General features: G+C 42.4%; 1 protein-coding gene across 4 annotated transcripts in view; it reads left to right on the forward strand.

The window, feature by feature from the left end:
• FAM13C (family with sequence similarity 13 member C) overlaps window positions 1-23,275 on the forward strand; it is a 753,858-nt gene that overhangs the window by 623,770 nt on the left and 106,813 nt on the right. For all 4 annotated transcript variants that reach the window (XM_069240966.1, XM_069240964.1, XM_069240967.1 and 1 more), the window contains one exon: window positions 11,621-11,716. In XM_069240966.1, the coding sequence (XP_069097067.1) occupies window positions 11,621-11,716 (96 nt within the window). The remainder of the gene's footprint in view (window positions 1-11,620; window positions 11,717-23,275) is intronic.

Here is a 23,275-nt window from a genome sequence, read left to right on the forward strand (position 1 = left end):
AAGAAGAGATTTATTATTTCACTATGCACGGTTCCTAAAAGGAGATTAGCATGTTGAAAGCACACGTTTAAAAATAGTCACAGCAATGAAATGAAAACATACCAAAATGATTCTCCACTGCAATATACACAGCAAATATATGTATCTATATTATAATGCAAAGCAAATAATGAATTAAAAATACATCACCGTAGGGCCTGTTAGGTGCTTCATCTTTCTCATGCCAGCAAGACGATGACCCCGTTCGACTGCGAAAGAAAAAGAGATCACTACCTTCACGGGAAACATATCAGGCATCCGACGTCTAGAATCCTTATTGAGGCCCCTGACACTATCACTGTCGCACTGGGTCTTTTTATATCTTAAAAAAAACAAAGGAGCTTTTCTGGAAAAACCCCTCATTTTGTGATTCAAACATTCTGGCTAGTTTAGGTATGCTTTGAAAATAACACATTGGGGTTTGGTCACAGTCCCAAGATATCAAGTCAAAACAAGCCGTTCCCTGCCGTCTGAGTACATCCTTATCAACCAAAGCTCTTGGTGAGAAAAAGCACGAAAACGGGATAGAATGCACAGTTTACAACGTGGAAAATTACAGGCAGCCTTTAAAATAGCAGTGTTTAATGCTACGATAAAGTCAATAGACAGAATGAATCTAAGGCTACACTAAATACAAAATGTAGTTTGTAACTGATGAACACTGGACAGCTAATCCAGGTGCAAAGTGGTGCAACACAAAGTCAGTGGTCAAAACACATATTTCACTACAGTTGTTCAGGACATTGTAAGAGAAATGCAGTAAATCACTACAATGTCTTCAAAATAAATTGGGTTGTCAGGTATCAGAGTCTTTCTGCATACACATGACTTTTTAATTTTGTATAAAATAAATATACCATAAATTCAATAAAATTTTGGCCTATTAACGTCAGGCAAGTTATGCCATTTCACAAAAGGGCAGGACTGTTTTTGTTGCTAGAGGGTTGGGAATTCAGGGTGTTGTGAAAGTATTTGTTGATACGAAATTTTGATGTCATGTTATGGGTAGCGTAAAATGTGAATATAATGCTCAAATGTTTTACTACACAGTGATGCATGCTATTCATGCATGCTATTCAATCTCAAAACTGTTTCTGGGAGGCAGACAAATGGCCCTTGCCTGAATTCACAATCTTATTAAATAGGCTGAAATGAACAGCTTGGAGAGGTGATCAAGTTATAGTACTTCCCATGGCGATTGAAGGATGATATAATTTCAAGGAGCCTTGGTTGGTGAAGTATTTTTGGAAAAACTATGCAAATTTAATTTCCTATGTGATTGCAGCAGAGGAATGTAGAGGCGTACTGCTTTCTTAGATATACATTAATGGATTGTAGTTCTAGAGATATATACTTTATATAAAATGACCTTGATAAAATCATCAAAAGTAGGTTTTTGGTAAAAATAAAATCTCACTAAAATGTGTATCTTAGTTGAAAGTTCTCTCAAAAATTATTAGAAACTTTTTTCCACAAGCAAAGTTGGGAAAACTTTGCAACTTAAGCTTATTTTTGTCTACCACGTTTTTTTTAACCAAATGTGTGTATTGCAGTGTCATGCAAGCTGAGAGAGGAGGGGACCTGGAAGGTCTAGTACAGAAGAGTGCTTCTATATTTTGGATCATTCCGAGACATGATCTTTGCTCAGGGAAATGGCCTCTGCTTGGAATGGGTCTTTATGCTCTTGCGAGTTAAGAAAATGCAAGAGCCTGATGATATCACGTAGAAACAAAGATGTATATGTAAATAGATGTTCACCAGGAAAACAGAGCTTCACACTTCTTGTGACTGATCAGTTTTATGCATGTATCTGGATCATTTGCAGATGTAGTAAACAAACACACTCACTGCTGACTGATCTTTGAAGGTATGGATTAGGATTTAACATTCAATTTATAATAGAATCGATAGTAACGTTAAAGCATTTTTAATTGCTTACATGTTAAATAAATTACAGATTCAACTAGTGTGTAAAATAAGATATTTGCCTATAAATAATCATAATCTTGGCTTCATTAATAATCACTTGTAGTTCATCCATTTTATTTCATCCTTCAGTCCTTTCATTGCTAGATACTGTAGAAAGGCTATGACACCAGGCTAAGGGGCCCTATGTGCAACGATGTGTAGAGTCACATGCACCGAAAAACAAGGAAGAAGGAGCATAAGCGAGAAGTAGAAAAATGCTGCAAATGGTGAAAAAGTCAGTTACTGCAGGATTGAGTCCTAAGATCTAAGCAAAGAATAAAAACGTGCTTACAAATATTAATGTTTGGGTTGATATGCTGGCAGCCCATAACAAAATGTTACATTTAGTCTGCCTGTTGCTTTGTAATCTTTGTTGTACCTGGTCTTCTTAGAATATTTTTAGTTTAAATATTGGCTGACAGAAATATGGTGCCCTGAATATTGTTTCAGAAATATTTTCCCCTTGGTTGTAGTTGTTCTTTTATAACCCCCAAATGGATGATATTTTTGTAAATGCTATTTAGGACACAACATTTCAATCAGATGATATTCTGTTACAATGCCTGTTTGCATATCCATCTTCAATGAAGCATCAGGCTGGATTCCATTCCTTTTTCATTTTTCTCCACTCACACTATGCCCATAAGTGCAAAAAAAGTGACAGAGTCAAATATTTCGAATACAGATAATTGCTCGTTCCAAAAGTGCAATTTCTCATTGTAGTTCCCATATGATTATTTGTTCTTTGATATGGAAATATGCGGCTGAACTGAATTAATCTAAATGTGGAACAAACTTAGAAAGTTACTTACAGATTATACTTGTGTTGCTTTGGTGTAAATCCATTTAATAGTTTTCTAGAAATTAGTGTTTTAAATGGTCTTAAGGCTGGACATCAAGCGATTACGTTTCAGAGATATTGGAACATTAATTTGTTGATCCATTGGTGGATTCGCAAATCCATGGCAGATTTGTGATTCCATAAAAAAAGCACCTCATTGGACTAATGAGCTATTTGTTTTGTCATGCTTTACGGATTCTCAAGTCCACAGAAGGTTTGCAAATTCAGTTAATAATTAAAGGACCCGATAGGACTAGAGAGCTTTTGCCCCTTCATGCATTGTGGATCTGTGAATTCAGCTCTGGATTTGCAGGTCTGCTGCACTCTCATTGGCTGGCTGTTACAGAAATCTTTCTGTTGTAGCTGGCGTTACTCAACCCAGTGCAGAGAGCACCATGTTGGCCCCCAGGCCTTTGTGGGGGGTCCTCAAAGGAACTCTCTCTCATTGGTCTTAAAAATAACAAAGATTTATATTGTGGTATTCTGGATGCCCATGCTGGCTTTTGAGATCCTGGACCTTCCTAGGCTCTTTGGCCTCAGAATTTACAAACCTGCATAGGACCTGCAGTTAAATCCTGTAAAAAGTTGAAAAAATAAAGATTTAGAGAACTAATCAGGTTCTAAGGCAACAGCCACATGTAGGGGTTGGCTGCATGTGGTGACATGCAGCTGGCCAGCACCACATTGTGCACAGCTGACAGCCTTGCACTGTTGGGGGTAGGCCACTAAGAGTTGGACACAGAGATAGGCTATAATCCAGGGCCTATATCCATCCTCTGCTGCACATGTGCAATAGGGTTACCTATCAGAAGAGATATGGGAGGCCAGATGATTCAACAAGCATTGGTTGTGCATGGCCAAGTGCTGTGCGCTGTGAGAGTTGGCCACCTACGGAAAGTTGAGCAGAGGACCCAGCCGCTGCAAGGCCATGCGGTCAACCTCACTACACATGGCTGAAGGCCCAGAGGTCATACCCACACTGCACTTGGCCATGCACAGCAGGGTTACCTACACACAGTGTTTTGGCACAGGGCCTACACAGAGGTCAGGACAGGCTGCATAGCCGTATGTTATGAGTATTGGCTGCCCATGCAGAGCACTGCTGAAGGCCAGGCCCTATGACCAATCCCACTGTGCATGGCGGAAGTCATATTTAGATGTGGTTGGGTGCCTTCAGAGGGTTGGCTGCAGGGCCTAGCTGGAGCCCATGCCCAGCGGCCCACCCCAGCTGTGTACGGCTAAACACTGTGCGCAGCTGGAGATGGATACCCGGGCAGGGAGCTCCTGGTTGATCAAAAAAAAAATCACTGAAAAAACAAAGGTTAAAGTCAAGGTATGGTTAGCATTGGTTATAACACCACTGCATATGTTAAAAAACCTCAGAAAGTCTAAAAAAACTCAGTTAAAGTGCAGTTAAAGCTCCTAATTAAAACAGAAAAGACACTGAAATTAGTAAGTGTTTAGGAGAACAATCCATAGCTCACGTACCAGTCAGGCAAACCATAATCCGCAAAACAAATGCAATGCTTATGGTGACACATAGGACAGACATACAGATTTTCAGCCAGTGTTCCCACACCAAATACCAGCTATTATTAGCTTCCGGGCCTGAAACTGACAACAAAATGCAGGACCCTGAATTACCTGGTCCAATTCTGCATATTGTCTTTGATTCTTTTCCCTTCTTTGTGCACAGTTTTCTCCTGCATTACTACACCCGATAATACTTGGAAAGAGATAGGCTGGTTTCCCTCTTACCCCTGTCTTTCAGGAATACCAAATAGCCTGACTCATATTAAAGCTGATTGTATTGTTTCCCCACTGTAATTTCTAAGTACAAGAAGTGATTCTGATCATACATGATCCTCTATAATTCATATGGATTAGTTAAATCTGTGTATTTGCTATCTTGGTCGGTACTTCCAATTGTGTGGAAGCATTTCATATGGACTCTGACCATCAGTGACTGATACTATTTTCAGTGTTGTTAGTGATTCTCCAGACAACGTTTTCAAGAAAGAATTGGCAATGGTAAGGAACACTAACACTTACCACCCAAATAAAATTTTTGATCTCTAGTTACATTAAAAATAATATTTTTATTTGATTTTGTTTAAATTAAGTGTGACATCTGCAAATGTATAATACGCTTATACTAAAATAATACTGTGGTCATTTTTTCAATGCTTTATCCAAGGCATTTAGGAGCTCATTACGACCCTGGCGGGCGGGGGAGAAGTGGCGGTAATACCGCCAACAGTCCGGCGAAGAAAAAAAAATGGAATTATGACCATGGCGGTTACCCTCATGATCATCCGCAACTTCTCCATTCCGACCGCCAGGGCAGTGACGACCGCTGGGCTGGAGATGTCAGTCTCCAGCCCGGCGGCCGTCACCAGACCGCCGGTGGTATCAGGACCATGTATACCGCCATGGATTTCGTGTGATTTGGAACCGCCACGAAATCCATGGCAATAGGCACTATAAGGGTCTCCCCTGTCCCCCTCCGCCACCCCTGAGCCCTCCCCCCACACCCCTGACCCCCCTACAATCCCCCAGAAAAGGTGGTAGTACCCCACTCCCCACACCCCCCCACAGCGACACAGCCCCCCTTCATGCACACAGACACCACCACCACACATACCCGCACACATTCTAACAAACATTCCAACAGACACACACACAGTCATACACGCCCACATACATACAGACATACACGCACACATACTCACAGTCAAACATACAGACAGACACGCACACATTTCCAAACACACAACACCCCCTCATGCATACACGCACTCACACACCCCCTCTACACACTCACACTCACAACCCCATGCACGCACACACCACACAACACCCCCCAACCCCATCCCCTAACAGACGATCACCTTACCTGTTCCGGTGATCTTCTGGGAGGGGACGGGATCCATGGGGGTTGCTCCGCCGCCAGCACCCCGTCACCAGAACACCGGTACACCGAATCATGGGATGTGATTCGGTGGGCGGTGTTCTGATGACGTGGCGGTGGAGGTGGAGCAGCCTCCACTTCCCCGCTGACCGCCAGTATGACTGCTGGCGGCTCCCCATCAGAAAAAGGAAGGAGGGCTGCCAGCAGTCATAATACCCCGCGCGGCAAACCGCCTGCACTGGCGGTCTTCAGTGCGGCGGTACCTCAGCGGTCTTTCCAAAAGACCGCCGATGACGAAATGAGGGCCTTAATGTCCAGTCTACATGTTTCCTTGCCTTGTTTTCACTGTTAGGTTGCAGCAGTCCCTTTAACCCCATGATAATTTTCTCAAGGCGCATTAATTGAACACATTGCCAGCAGAGTTCAGTGACATGCTATAAAGTAACTGAAAACGTACTCAAAAGTATTGTTTTTTTTGTTTCAGTGGCTATTAAAGCTGTCTCAGATCTCGTAGTTGAACTGCGGCCACAACAGTTTCACGTGTATTAAACTGTAAATTTTCAGAATGTAGTTGTCACAGAGATCAACGTAACTTACTTCAGTCAATTATCTAGGGCACATATGTATCCTCTCTTGGCAGTGATTTAAAAGTGTATGAAGGGACCAGGTCTAAACACATCACACCATAAGCGAACAGATGGCAGCTGAGTCTGGAAAAGTCTCATCAAATAGAGCAAGCGAAGAAAAACAGATTACTGCATTCAGCCTCGTTACAAGTGCCTGCAGATGTTTTTGCCCATGACAGCCGCAGTCATTTACAGAGGGGGCTATTGGCTGTTGTTATGGAAACACATTCATATGGACAGTGCACCACTAAATGAAGGTAATTTACTTCTAGGTTGTTGGTATCTAATAAGTCAACATACGCAACCTCTGACTGATCCTTGTGCTGATACGAAAGGACTCCACTCCTGGTAGGTTTCTTAGTAGTTTTATTCCAAGTACAGTTCCACACATTCAGCAGGGCAGCCACTAGAACAGCAACTGCCTCTTCAAACCCCAACACTCTATATCCAACCTTCCGAATTCCATCCCCAAAGTTACACGAACAACCCAGATACAACACATCTTTCCCCTTCAGAAAATTAATGAACAAAAATAAATAAGAAAAACTATTTACACACACATGTGTTATGAACATGTGTTATGATCTCGATGAAAATAGAAGAATATAAAACAAATGTGTGTAAGTAACTTTATAGCATATCAACTACTCAACATACTTCTGCAGCCATGCAGGTTTCTTCTTTTCCCTTCCTGATCTTCTGCATTCCAAATGTTGATCCCCCCACTTCTTTTCTGCATTTTCCTCCATTTCCACCAGCCATTCTCGAAATACTTCCCTCGTTCTTTTGAACGGCTCATCTCTCTTTATTCTACCATTTGCTATCCTCCAGTTTGACTACACACCTTTTCACACATACCACCCTTTTTGGAACAGAAAATGTGAAACTCCCTTTGACAATAGTTTCCAGTAGTCTGATTGAAACCCAGCCTCCTACCTTAACATCTCTCCCTTTGCTCTTACTTATATCCACATATTTACTTTGAGCACACTCACGCCTCTTCGCCACATATTTTATTTTTCTTCCAACGACTCCACATCAATCATCCATGGATGCACTAACTTGTTTGCCGCCTCCTTACGTTTGAGTAAAGCAAACAGTGACACTCCTGTAACGGCATTAGGCGTTGTTCGTAAAGCCCATACTAATTCCTCCAATTCTTTTTTCCATTCCAACCCGTTCACCATAAACAACTGTATGTTATCTTTCACAACTCGGTTACATCTTTCTACTAGACCATTATTATAGGATGATATAAAGATGTCGTCACATGCTTCACAACCCAGTTCTTCACAAACTCCTTAAATTCATTGGACAGGAACTGCACACCATTGTCCGAAACTATTTCAGACGGAACACCTTCCCTCATGAACAACTCCCTCAAAAATCTTGTCACTTCTCTAATATTCGGCATCCTGACCAAGTTAACCTCAGGCCAACATGAATGGTAATACTATCCTAAACCTGTGATTTTCCCCCCAAATATTCATGGGACCAATTATATACATTCCCAACTTATGTTAGGGTTTCTCTGGGAACAATGCAGCCTCAACTGGGCTAGACGTTGTTACTTGCGACTTGTCACTCAAAGCACATGATACACATTCTCTCACCCAATGTCCGACCTGCCTGTCTATGCCTGGCCACCAAAATGTTTCCCTTATTCTTCTTTTCATTGCACTCATCCCTACATGTCCCTCATGTGCCAAATTTAATACTTTCCCAAGCATAGCCTGTGGCACAACCAACAAATTTCCCCTTCTTAAAATGCTGTCAGCCCAGTTTAATTCCTGAAATATCTCCTTATACATTTTAACTTCATCACACACCTCATTCTTGACCCACCCACTACTTAGACTCCAAATCAATTCCTGCAACACTTGATCCCGCTTTACCGCATCTTTCCACTCCTCCTTGTCACTACATCCTTTCTCATCCAACATGGTACACGCAACCACCAGAAAGTCATCACTAATATCTTCTTCATCCACTACATTCACAGGAAGACGCGATAAACAATCCACAAAAATATTTTTAACACCAGCAATATACTCCAACTTGAACTGAAACTCTCGTAGCCTATAATGCCAATCCTAGGTGTCGCTTTGGAAGCACCCTTAGTTGAAAACAAATTAACCAAAGGTTTATGATCTGTCCTCACAATGAATTCAGTACCCACAAATACTTTTAGAAATAATTCACTCCCCACCAACACACCAAAGCTTCCTTCTCGATGACTGAATAAATACTCTCAGCTCCTCTCAAAGGTTGGGAACCAAATGCTACCACAACATCTTTCCTATTCCTGGATTGCATTAGCACAGCTCCTAAACCATACTGGCTAGCATCCGTCACCACTATGCTACGGTCACATGTATCAAACAGTTTCAATGACATAGCAGCTGCCAATTCACACTTAATCTTATTGAATTCCTCATCCTTATCTTCTGTCCACTAAAACTTAGGCCCATATTTATACTTTTTGATGCAAAACTGCGCCAACGCAGTTTTGCGTCCCAAAAATTAGCGCCGGCTAACGCCATTCTGAAGCGCCATGCGGGCGCCGTATTTATTGAATGACGTTAGCCGGCGTTAGCCGCCGGCGCCGTCTGGTGTGCGTTAAAAAAAAAACGACGTACACCAGGCAGCGCCGGCGTAGGGGGATATGGGGCTTGGGCGTCAAGAAATGGGGCAAGTCAGGTTGAGGCAATTTTTTCGCCTCAACCCGATTTGCGCCATTTGTTTTCACTCCCAACCCCCATATAAATGACTCCTGTCTTAGCAAAGACAGGAGTCATGCCCCTTTGCCCAATGGCCATGCCCAGGGGACTTCTGTCCCCTGGGCATGGTCATTGGGCATAGTGGCATGTAGGGGGGCACAAATCAGGCCCCCCTATGCCACAATTTTTTTTTTTTAAAAACACTTACCTGAACTTACCTAAATGTCCCTGGGATGGGTCCCTCCAGCCTTGGGTGTCCTCCTGGGGTGGTCAAGGGTGACAGGGGGTGTCCCTGGGGGCATGGGAGGGCACCTCTGGGCTCCTTCCGAGCCCACAGGTCCCTTAACTCCTGCCTTTTGCAGGCGCTAAAAAACAGCGCAAAAGCGGCCGTACGTCATTTTTTTTGACCCGCCCACTCCCGGGCGTGATTTTTGCCCGGGAGTATAAATCCGACGCACATGCCTCGGAGTCGATTTTTTAGACGGGAACGCCTACCTTGCATATAATTAACGCAAAGTAGGTGTCCACGCTAAAAAATGACGCTAACTCCATAGACTTTGGCGCTAGACGCGTCTAACGCCAAAGTATAAATATGGAGTTAGTTTTGCATCAAAATTGCGTAAAAAAAAACGGTATAAATATGCCCCTTAGTCTTATTCTGTAATAATTCTCGCATTCCTTTCATCCGTTCCGCACACCTTGGAATGAATCGTGCATAAAATTCCACCATTCCAAAAAATGACCTTAGTTGATCCGTGTCCAAAGGTGCTGGGAATTCTCTTATGGCTTTCACCAAACTTCCCTTTGGTTCAACATCCTTCTCAGACAAAGTGTGTCCCAAATAATCTACACTCTCCACTCCAAACTTGCACTTGCTAATTTCCAAAGTGATTCCTTTCTCTTTCAAAATTTCTTAACACTGCCCTCAATGTTTCATCAAGTTCTTTCCTGTCCACACCCCATATCATCCTCAAAACATTTGACTTTGTCCACACCTTTAAACATCACCTCCATCATTCTCTGAAAAACAGAGCCAAGCCAAACCAAATGGCATACGTTTAAATCGATATGCTCCATTCGGTGTGACAAATGACGTCAAATTACGTGAATTCTTGTGCAATACAACTTGATGGTACGCTGATGAAAAATCTAGCGTCGCAAACACATTGGCACCTTTAATTATGGTCAATATCTCTGTAATATTGGGCAAAGGATGCCGATCAACCCATATTCTCTCATTCAAGTCTCTCAAATCGATGCACATTCTCCAAGCCCCATTGGATTTTTTCACCAAAACTATGGGAGAAAGCCAATCGGAACACTCTATAGGTTCTATCACATCATTATCACATAACCATTGCAATCCCCTTGTCAATTCTTCCCTTGTGGCTATTGGAACATGTCTGGGTTAGTATACCACAGGCTTCACACCATCCTTCAATTGTATTTGATGGGTAAATCCTTTTATCCTCCCCAATTTGTTATTGAATACTTCTGGAAAATCTTCATCCCAATTAACATTTTCCGCTGAAATTAAATTTACCAACTCCCTGTGTAACTTACTTGTTCCTCACTGTTAGGATCTAATACAATTCACATTTTTTTCTGGTCCATCCACCCCAACAAATTTCCTCCCGTTCGTGACATGTACACTGTAATTTGAGTTTGATTGCCCTAAAATTCAATAATGCACCAGACTCTCCCACTACATCAATTGGTTTTCCCCCATAGGCTACTGGATTGGCCTTAGATTGCTTCAGACCAACACCATGCAACTTGTTGCATTCTTCTAGGTTGATCAAAGTAAATAACGAACCAGAGTCTGGCATCATCCTGTAGCTAATTCATTAATTTCAACTGAACACAATGGTTTTCTCATTAGAATTTGAGACATCACAGCTGTGTCTTCTCCAACAGCTGAGTTTTCCTCCACTAAAAGTACAACACTTTCATCACTAGAGTCACTATGACTGCTTTTAGCTGAATAAGACTCCACGGCATTGACCAATTTAACATTTCTAGCATACTTTACAAACTCTCCTTTACACAGTTTCATGAAATGACCTTTTTTCTTGCATTTGTTGCACCATTTATCAAATGCGGGACAGGATTGAGAATTCCCTAAATGCCTTCAACTCTCACAACGATAACATTCAAACGGCTTTCTCTTATTACTGATTCCCACACCACTCTTTTTCTTTTGTTTTGTGCTGCCCTGTGATTGCACACTTTGCACCTCAACCTTCATATTCATTTGCTCCATATACTTTGTTGTAGACTCAATACTGCTGGCAATTTCTATAGCTTTATCCAACGTGAGATTTTCAATTGTAAACAGCTTCTCTTGAACTTTTACACTGTTCGATTTTTCCACTACTTGGTCTCGAATTACTTCATCCTCAAAAGCCTTAAAATGACATGTCGAAGTCAAAATCCTCAGTTGTAGTATGTTAGTAAAGCTTACATTTATTGTTTGACACTGGAATATAAACTCTTTATATTGTTTCATCTCTAGGTAACCAGGCAAGAAAAAAGCCTTATGAAGCCTCTTTATGACAGATACAGAATAATCAAACAGCTGTTGTCTACTGCAACCTTGATTCCAACAATTGTAAGTGAAAGATAAAGCAGGAACCTCAACAAAACTTTACAGAATCATAGCACCTTTTTGTTTTATATATTTGAGTTTATATGCATTAATACTGTGTCTGTTAGATGTCCTGTCTTTGCAGAAGTCCAATCCCAATCTCAAAATATACTTTTATTTGTGTACATTGTATTCACCCAGTAACATGAGCCATTGATAGAGTTTTCCAACAATAATAAAACACATAATTAAGAAGGCATAAAGTGAGGGTATGTATTAGTGACTGAACTGTAGTACATGCAGTGTAAAGGCTAATCTCCATTGTCAACAGGAATAATAACACAAATGGTGGAAGTACTTTCTAATCTGTATACAATTTAAGAAAACTAGACCACAAACCCATAGATTTACAGTGGCTGCACTTATTTTATACAGGATTTTCTCTGAGGGCACTTGTGACCATAGGTCTAGTAACCAGTCATCAAATGATGGGCATCTTGCACTAATCCCTGCTTTTTAAATTGATATCTATGATATTTGGATGGCTTTCTCAAAAGCAATGTTTATCATTGTCCAACAGTTTATTTTCTGCAACTTTTGACCTCCCTTCTAGTGATCATTGTGGGTTTATTAATAAACTCCATCAACTTGTAATCCTGTAATAGTTGTGTTGATGAATTGTCATCTTTGATATCCAACTTAATATTATTAGTCATGCAATAAAATACTTTGGGGACCACGTTTCGCTGAACAAAAGCTAATTTGGTTCTTAACTTGAGAAAAATGTATTTGTAACATGGCTGACCAAAAGTCATTCAAAGTGCCCCTTCCATTTCTGCAGACTGTTTCCCCTAGTGCTAAAATAATCTAGTCATCATGTGAAAAAACTAAGAACAATTAGGCAGCTAATTTTTCCAATTCTTGAAGATCGAGTTGAGGATATTTTGAGAAACTGAGATGAAGAATTGACTTGTTTATCTGAGTTCAATCAATGAAACATCAGATCTTTGCCTTCTTAAGTTTGTACTACAATTTGAAAAGTCAAGGAGACCACCTCCACCATGGAATCCAACCACTCGGGAGCCCCCACAGACCCTTGCCGCAGCACATCTTCAATTTTGGATACCAAAGGTTCCGCCTTCAAACCCCGCTTTTCAACACATATATGACCCCACTAGCCAACATCATTAGATCCCATGGCCTCAACATAATCTTCTATGCAGAAGACACCTAGCTCATCGTTTCACTCATTGATGACCCTACCACCACCAAAACCAACTTCCACAGATGCATGGCAAGTGTTGCCGACTGAATGAAGGAAATGTCCAGCAGCTAAACTCAGACAAGAATGACGTTCTGATCCTCTGCAAGAGCAACATCACTGCATGATGGCCTTCAGATTAAGGATCTGCACCCACTCCCTCTGAACATGCCAGAAACCTCTCAATCATCATTGACAACAGGCTCATTATGGAATCACAGTTTAACACCAGCTCCGCCACCTGCTTCTTCACTCTGTGCACGCTATGTAAGATCTTCAAGTGGCTACCTCCCGCACACGAGACGCACCGCGACATAGGCTATCATCACCAGTTGACTATATTATGACAACACCCTCAATGTAGGAATCACCTTGCAACTTCTACAAAGACTTCAGACCATACAGAATGCCTGTGCAGACTCAACCCGCAACCTTTCCTGATGATCCAAATCACACAACACCTTAGGCAACTCCACTGGCTCACTATGCATAACTTATGCGTATTCAAGCTGCAGACCCACGCACACAAAGCTCTACACAACCAAGGACCCGCCTACATTAACCACTGCCTGAATTTCCACCAACCGTCAAGATGACTACGCTCTGCCTCCCTACTGCTTGCCCACACTCCATGCATCTAACAAAACAGAAGCTTCCGTACTTCTGCAGAGCAGTGAAGACATGGTTATTCGCTGAGACCTGCATGCACCTGGATATCCTCGACAGTCATTAGTCACGCTTTACAAATCCTGTTTGATTGATTGATTGAAAAAGTCAAAAAAATCGAATCAGTAGAACAGTAGTTATTGAATTTCAGATTTTTAGGTAAGTATCGCACGTAAAGGCACAATGCACCACTTGTGGTCATCTGGTCCTGGTAGACTGGGAAAAAATCACAGGTTCAGGCTGATTGTGATGGAGCACAGGTCGAATACAGGGAAAAAGTTACCATCTCCAAGTCTGGAATGAAGAGTCCAGTTCATGCTGGAAGAGGCTGCGAGGGGCAGGGAGAGTGTTGTGGATGGTCATTGCTGTAGCACAAAGCGCAGGCCTGGCTTCGTGGAGGGTCATCGCTGTAGTATGATGGGCTGGTCAGGCGTCATGAATGGTTGTTGCTTGAGCTTCGTGTTCGCTTTCACCACTGACAGTTGCTGTAGCGCAAAGTGCAGATCTCGCATCACTGTAGCGAGAAAAGTCAAGTTCACTGGTGCTGCATGTTAGTGGTCATCATGGGTGGTCACAAAGAGTTCATAACTTTAGGATGTCTCCTTTCCTTCTTAGAAGGAGCTCCACTGACGCCAGCCAAAGGTACAGGATTTGGGGAGGCACCTCTTGGGGATAAAAACTCTCTCTAGCAGGGCTCAGGCAGGTCCAGGTTCAGTTGCAGCAGGTCCATTGGGCAGTTGGAGGAGGCCTCTGGAGCTTGTTGTGTCCCTGTAGCTCAGAACAGAAGGTCGGCCAACAGACACCCGGGGTCACTTTGTTAGTGTGGGATAAAGGAAGCAGGTCTAGTCTCCCTTCTTAGAGAGCAGGGTAGGCCTTAAGCCTTAGGGAAGTGTTCTGTGAAACAAGGCAACCCTCAAGCAGCAGGACAGTCAACTGGGGAACATGCAAGTCCTTTTTAGGGTCGAGCGCGCAAATGCTGTGGTCCCTGTTGTAATCTCGCTTTGGGCTTTTCACCACGCCCAAAAGTTTGGTTGGTTCGTGGGCTTGCTTTTTAAAACTTGCTTGATTTAATTAGTGAAAGGCATGCATACATCATGCCTTTTCTAGTGTTTAGCCCACCGGTAAACTACTGAAAACATACGTGGTTCGATGTTTTCCACATGGCTACTAAACTACTTTTTCAATGTTAAACAGTAAAACCAATTCAAATGTGCGGGAGCTAGGAATAAAGAACAATCAGTATACTAACAACCCTTACAGTGTGGTTTATTAGACTGCAATTCCAAGAGACGCCACTCTCTTCCTTTGAGGCACCGCTTTCTTATACAACGCTGATGGTGGTTTATTTGCCCTTCTGCGTTTTAGTGCTAATCCAGCATTTCAGTGTAAGGGGTGTTGTTTCTAATTACTGAAAACCAGCGCACAGAGCACTCTAATTAAAATGTCTCTCAGCCAACGGGTATTCACTGAGAAGCCAGGGGCTTGGCTACCATTGGTGAAGCAAGTGCAGTGGCACCGGATACAAAACCTTGGGAGAGCTAATGAACCCTGATAATTGCTGTAGCACTTAGAGGGGCCATTTCTCCTGCTTGCACCAGGGCCCCTAGCATGCTTGCTACTCTATTGTGTGTGACGTTAAGGAACCAGCTGTGGGTTACAGGGCGATAAAAGATTTGGGGGTACAGTACCTACTCATGGCTTGTCCCAAATACTCAATTGCTGCTCATCTGGGAAAGCATTAATTATTTGTGTCTATTTAACGATGGAAACAGGTTTTCAGGATGATGAACACTTTTGCGTGCTGTCGTAGCAGAATGGGAAAATTAATGGTATTCCAATCCATTTTAAAATATTTGTTGACAAGCAACGCCTGTCGCAGAGATTCTGAAAAGTTAGTTGGTAAAAGTGCATACTTGTGCAATAGCCATTTTTAAGGGAGCAGAACTTAAAAGCACATAAAGCACTTAGGAGACAGTCGACCAGCCATGTGTTGCACACAACGACCAACAAATCATTTTCATAGCTTAACATAAGTAGCGCTTGAATATGTCACAAACCTTTACGCCATTTTATGTGCGTATTGGTTCTGCGAGCTTATCACTATCAAGAGTTGGTAAAGGTCTTTATAGAATCCAGGCATGACAATGAGATAGGTCGATGTTTGATGACTGTTGTTATCTCGCGCAGAGCCATGTGTGGGACAGGCGTGACGTGCTGTAAAACCCCAGATAACGATGGCTTGGTCGAAGGCGGGCGCGCATAGATGCACTCCATACACTCCCACTGGGCTCGCTGGCCAACTGTTGTTTCTAGCAACTGTCTGCCCTGCTGTCTCCCTCCCACAGCCCTGATGGCAGTCGCACTTGTTAAGTTTCAAACAAAGCGGCAATGGATTTAAAGAAGAATGCGGCCAGGGTCAGATGAGACCAAGGGTCCTATGAGTAAACTATGCAGCAGGAATGATTTACATCTGGAGGAGCATGTAGAAACCGATTATCAAAAGAGGGGACACATTTTTGGGTCAATCGCACAAGCGCTCTAGCCTGTTGTGATCTCTCTGTGGGCTTTTAACCACATCCACTGCACGTCTATCAGTTTCGTTGTTTCGTGGGCTTGCCTTTTAAAATTTGCTGGATTTCATTTGTGAAAGTCAAACATATATCATGCCTTTTCCGGTGTTTAGCCCTAATCTGCAGCACTGGTAAACTACTGAAAACATACTAAGTTCCATGTTTTCCGCATGGCTTCTGGACTACTTTTTCTTTTTAATTCCTACGCAGCGCGATCTCGCTGGGCAATAGTCAAGCGCTTTGCATGACATTGACCCTGTTACATGGATAATTGCATAGCTGCTGATACGTTTGACTGTCAGCAAACTTCTGTTTCCTTTTGTGTCTCTCCTTCGCGCTTATTTCCATGGCATGGCGCTTTGAATCAATTTGCTTATGTAATGCTGTATTACTGTTCATTTTCAATTTATGTGGCAAGAAAAGTCCGGTTAGGACTTTACAACGCTAATAGCTTTAAGTTGAACAAATGTGAGACCCATTGCACTGCAAATGCTTGTTCTGTAATGTCTGTACTGTACTGAAGTGTACTGAAGAGCTGGACTAAGGATCTACTATTTATACCTAGTGCCAGACTTTTAAGTGGGGGAAACTTCTAGGCTACTCCCACATCTACTTCTGGAAAACTCCTTCTTTCCCCTGCCAAGGCTCCAAAAAATCTAAGGTAAAAAAGGACTAGTATTTGGTTTCCTTCTATGTGCTGAAGGCAGCCCCTATTCAAGTGCAAGTGGGGAAGGGAACAGCTCCACCCATCCTGTTAAAGTGGCCCATCCTGCCCACACCCAAGCCCTTTTGTCCAACTGTTTAAGAAAAATACATCAAGCCTAACAGCAGGGTCATATGATCGACGACATTGGCAGCATGCACAAAATGGTTAATATAATGCTAACTTTTTTTTAAAGTGTCCTTTTTCCCAAATTTTTACTTAAAATCTGACCTTGCCATAAAAGAGGATTCTAAATTATAATTTATTTGAGACCAAACACAACTTTTCTACCTGTTCCCAATAGAAAGTTAGCACTTATTAAATGTAATAAGGTTATCCCATGGGAGAGGTAGGCTTTACAGTAGAGAAAAATTTATTAAGGAGTTTTTCACAACCAGTACATGTAAAACTTTAAAACACTTCCCAATTTAGGGCTTAAGTTAGGAGTGACATATGTATTAAAAAGGAAGGGTAAGGCCTGGCAGAAGAGTTATTTGGCCAGGTCGAATTGGCAGTTTAAAACTGCACTACAGGCTGCAATGGCAGGCCTGAGACATGTTTTAAAGTGTGACTTTAGTAGGTGGCACAATAAGTGCAGACGGCTAGTATGATTTAATTTACTGGTCCTGGGTACATGTTGGGCCATACACTAGGGACTTACAAGTGAATGAGATATAATCGTCAGGTGTAAGCCACTGTTGCCATACCTTAGGGATAGAGCACATGCACTTTAGGATTGGTTAGCAGTGGTAAAGTGCACAGTGTCCTAAAAGCTAACAAAAACGGGTTCAGGAAAGAAAGGGAGTGAAGACAAAAATGTTTGGGTGACCTTGCAGAGATGGCTAGGTCCAACAGCTTCCACACAAATTCCCCGAACACCTTGCAAATTGAGATATTTTCTATGGTAAGTGAGGTACATATTTACATTCACTGAAAAAAACAAAGGCTACATAGAAATTCATAGTTATACTTAGGTTAAGAAACTATAATTAATTTCCCAAAATTACTTTGCAGCATGAGTTATAGTTTCATCAGATAAATATAACTGCTGAATTTCTATGGTTTTGTATGGATAAAATGTCACTGATAACAAAGCGCACTGATAACAACTCATTCATATAAAAATATGAAGTAGGAAATCAGTTTATAAATGAGACTTAGAAATTAAATTGTTCTATGAAATTCATATCTGAACCTATCAAAGGGCTTGTCTGACAAATGTCACGTCAGTCACAGAAAGTTTGATTACTGGCAACATTCTGAGGCGTGTGGAAAAGGGGCAGCTGCCATTTAGAGAGGTGGGGATTGTAGAGGTTACAATACTCTCTATCCCAGAACTTCTTTCAGCAGACCTAGAGCTGGCGGAAATAATGTAGAGTGACAGGCCAATTAAGGGTCCTGCCAACAGCACCGTTTCCACCATATGCTTTCTGCCTGAGATCCCCATGTGAACGGTGGTGGTTCTGGACAGACAAAACCTTGAAACGTCCATCACTAACTGGGACAAAAACATCCACCGCATGCAGTAGGAGTGTTATGTTTGAAGATAGACTCCCACATTTTGAAGTCTTTCATCAGGAGAAAATCATTTACTAAAGGTCTGTCATGCTGGCATGACGGTCCTGCCACCTGGGATTTTTTTTCATGAAGCATTTCGAGGGGAAAATCTCACTGTAAATGATGTGGTAGTATGGCAATTGCCAGCAAGGCTGAAACGTTGCCTGTATCATAGATGTATGCCAGAATGTCAAGAACAAACTACTAACACGCAAAAGTATCATGACCAAAATACCGACAATCGAAATATTGTAAAGGTGAGGACATAAAGGTATGGTAAATATACCTATTTAAGTGTTGTCGCACGCTGTGAAGTAAAAGTAAGGGTATCTGGTACTACAATACTAACCCCCAATCACCCACCATTCAATCACCTATTTAGAGCATACCATTTTGCTATTATAACCAGGCTAGCAGCATTCGATAACCACTCTTTTTCTCCTTGTATAAAGGCAGTAATATTACTCAACAGAGATAGGTCATCAAACACCTCAGAATCTTTCACATGTTGATGAAAATTATCCTGTAACAGCTTATCGCAAGAAAAATCCTTTCTTACTCTTTTAACTTATTTTGTAACATTATTGCACCCACACTATTCAGTCAGGACCCTCAAATCTAAAATAATGTCTCACATCGCTTTGCTGAGTGACATTAGTGTGCTTTTGCGTTTTTTAGCCTTACATGTTATGCAGGCAGCTGCTGTGTGAATAGCATGCTCTCAACATAAAGATCTTTACCCTTGAGGGACGTATGTGTGTGTCCTTTATAATCAGATTGGGTGGTGTGGTCTATCTATTGGGCATTGCAGTAATGCAAAAAATAATAATTCTGAATAACTACTATGGAATATTTTAACAGGCTATGTTATGAAAATGTCTTCTGAAGGTCAGATTTGCTTTCCCTATACAGTGTCTAATTTTCAGAAGTGATAATACATCATACCTGATGCCCACATGAAAGGGAGTTCTACAGTAGATAGACCAATTACTGTCATATCTGAAAGAGTGGTGTCATCTGTATACTGTCAAATATACACCAGAGACTAATCCAGTTTTATTTTACCTATGTGCCAGAGTTGTGCGGAATACAGACCATAAAAGGGATAAAGGAAGGCTCTATCTGACCAACTTTGCCCAGTGTAAATGTCTATTAACACAATCAAATGCTGTCTTAAAATCAATACAGGAATGCTTAAAGAAGCCCTTCCTTAGTGTCCACAGTGTGATGAATTCACATCGAAAGATTTGATCAAATGGGATAATGCTGTTGCCTTTAAACAATGTCTACAGTTCTGCAGCAACACCTAAATGAAACATTTCCTGTCTATATCAAGAAGTGCAATTTAAAGGAAATAAGAAGACGTTTGATATGAGGCTTATTGATGTAATGAGAAAAAAATAGAACCCCGTTAGCTAGAGTGAATTCTCCAAGAAATTGGCTAAGTGCAGAGCGACAAGTCTAGTCTCGGGGAAACATATACTAATGGAGGCAAGAAGAAGGCTAAGTGTTGATCAGGCGGTTTCATCGTTATAGATGTAGGAAATACAAATGCAGACAGACGCATGTCCTCACAGTGGGCGCATGTGGCAGACCCACTTGTGGCACACCAAAGGCAAGCCCATCTGTGCTCTTCCTCAGCCCTCTCATCATGAAGCTGCCACGATTAACAGATCAGTAGGCAGTGCCCATGGTCTAGTAGACACTGTTGTTCCAATCCACACATTGTCTGCTCTACCTGCGCCTTACTATCCTCATCGTAATACATCAGTTCCCAAAGCTTGTACCCCTTATTCTACTACCACAGCCTCCACACGTAATGAGACCACCTACCCCCCAGAAGAATAATGTTCTCCTCCTCAGCTCACCTCTCACATGATTATATGCGCACTCCTTCCTCCAGTTTTCACTCTCTCCACTTCCTCCAGGTTCTCTGCCACCAATATAAGTGAGCCATTAGTTCATGCCATAAGGCCTTCTCATAAAATGGAACGTTTTATCCCCTAACACCTATCCCCTGTTCCCTCCACAGTTAAGGATGTGGTCTTTATCACTCCGTTGACTCACCTAGATGACCCTGTTGCCCACAAGGTTGCTAATCATATGCCGAAAGATATAGCTACCCTGTACTTTGCAATGTTACCAACGAATGCTGGCCCCTGCGCTGTTAATTGCAGCTACAACAGTCCTTGCTAGGCAGGTGCCCAGTAATTATAGCACCCTTATCAACAGCTCCTTTGTGCCCTAATACACATTTTATGACAAGCCACAACAAACGTTTAGAGGCAGTTTATGCCTGTATTCCGGCCTGGAATAGGAGGGTGACCAAAGAATATGAATTCTCATAAAGTTTGCGAGGTATTATAAGATCAACCTCTGGACCATAGAAAAGAAAGTATTCTTGCACCACCCTTATCCCCATTACGGAGATCAAAGATACTAATTTTAGTTCTCTCAAAGCTGGAATTTGCATCGCAAACTTGGCTGTGAAAAAACAGATTTTTAATCCACCCACTCATTGCTAAAGAGACATTGGATGTACGTTTGATAACAAAAACGTAGCTGACACCTGATTGTAACCCTGTATTAGAGAATTATTAGAAATTGTCGTCCTAACAAAAAGAAAAGAGGATGTCGTAGACATCCATAAACACACCCTAATTATCTCAACCTTCCCCTTTGTATCATTTTAAGGCACAAGAGATACTGGGGGTCATTCTAAGTTTGGCGGGCGGCGGTCGCCGCCCGCCAAACTTACGCCGCCAAATGACCGCTCCACGGTCAAAAGACCGCGGGGGCCATTCAGACTTTCCCGCTGGGCCAGCGGGCGCCCGCCAAGAGAGCGCCCGCCGGCCCAGCGGGAAAGGCCCTGCAACACAGAAGCCGGCTCCGAATGGAGCCGGCGGTGTTGCAGGGGTACGACGGGTGCAGTTGCACCCGTCGCAATTTTCACTGTCTGCTATGCAGACAGTGAAAATCATGCTGGGACCCTGTTAGGGGGTCCTGGGGCCCAGGGGCCCCGGGACACCCGTTCCCGCCATCCTGTTTCTGGCGGTAAAAACCGCCAGAAACAGGCTGGCGGGAAGGGGGTTGGAATCCCCATGGCGGCGCTGCTTGCAGTGCCGCCATGGAGGATTCTCCCAGCCAGGGGCTAATCCGGCGGGAAACCGCCGGACCCGGCTGGGCGACCGCGGCTTTACAGCTGCGGTCGGAATACCACATGAAGCACCGCCAGCCTGTTGCCGGTGCTTCCGTGGACAGCCACCCTGGCGGTCTATGACCGCCAGGGTTGGAATGAGGGCCACTATGTCTCTCACTCAGTGCCCCATACAAAAAACACAATTGGTTGCAGCCTCCGCTACTGTCCCTCTCCTTGTCTAATACTCTGTAGATTCTTCCACTTGTTAAAATAATTACTAATACATGCCAGTACAATCCTCTCTGAAGTAATGGTACTTGATTATCCTAGCTTTTGGGCGGCTGTTGCTAGAGAGCCCTATGAAAATCATGTACTAAGCAGTTTAAACACCAGTGGCCTCAAAGAATTTATAAATCTTCCCACCCAAAAATCAGGTCATGCACTGGACCTTATTTTCACCACCTACAACCAAATTTAATCCAAAACTCTTAAGGCCATGCTCTGCACTGATGATCACCTAATCAAATTTGCAAAAAACTAATTAGGCCGGTAAATTATACCTGTGAAATTGGAAACAAAACAGGTATGGCAACCAATTTCCGGAGCTTTCACAAACTAGAGACGCTCAGTCTGCAGATAATTTAGTAATGTCACTCAATCAGAAACTGGTTCGGACCCTAGACAAACTTGCCCCTATGGAAACTAAAACTGTGAGATGGGCATATGGCCAAAAACCATGGTTCAACAATGACCTTAAATGGGAAAAAAAGTTTATAACATTTGTAGAAATATCGGAGAAAATCTTCCAGCGATACAGACCAAGATAATTATCAAACAATTATGCATAAATACGATCATCTCATTAAGATAGCCAAAAGGAATTTCTACTTGCATACAATTCTTTGCTATTGCTCTATCCTTATATAACCCTGAGTTCACCAATTCTAATCTGACCCAGTCACAGGAGCTAATTGACCAACTCTCATCCTTGTTTTATTATAAGATATATTCTATTAGAGAAAAAATCAACAATATCTCGCCTGCTCAGAATCAAAAAATCATAGAGCCAGTCACTTTTATAAATCTCCTACCTTGCAATCTGAGATCCCCTATTCTATAGGTCCGCCCTTGCCTAAAAAGTCAGTTGGGCGTTTCCCTTTCTTCTACTTCCCCGCAGTGGACCAGAATTCCTGGATTGTTGTCTATGTAGTAGTTTATCGTCAAACAATGTAGTGTCTGCTTTCTCCCTAGTGGGATGAGGTGGACGGAAACATGTAGAAAGAGGGATAGACTGACCGGCATGGGACTGGGTTATCACAGTTGGAAAGAATAAAAAAGTCCTGTCCACAAAACATTGTCTAGAATGAAAGATGTGAAGAGGGGTGGACACACAATGCCTGCATCTCACTCACACGTAGTGCTGACGTAATGGCAATCAAGAAAGCAGTCATAATATCAACAGGCACTCGTTCCTGCTTTTAATGCCGGCCGTCTTATTGCTTACCAGCGACTCTTTTTGATAGATAGACAGACCGTGAACTACTAATCGGTAAGCTTAGTTCTGTCCTTTTTTACATGTATCTTTGCACCTTAAGACTCGCGTCTTCAGTGTAGCTTAAACACGGTATTGCTCGACCATTTTCTCAGTGCACGTATTTATTTTGGCAGCAGGGGTTACCCACAGTAT

The sequence above is a fragment of the Pleurodeles waltl genome, chromosome 6 (genome assembly GCF_031143425.1).
Source record: "Pleurodeles waltl isolate 20211129_DDA chromosome 6, aPleWal1.hap1.20221129, whole genome shotgun sequence".
Classification (NCBI taxonomy): Eukaryota; Metazoa; Chordata; class Amphibia; order Caudata; family Salamandridae; genus Pleurodeles; species Pleurodeles waltl.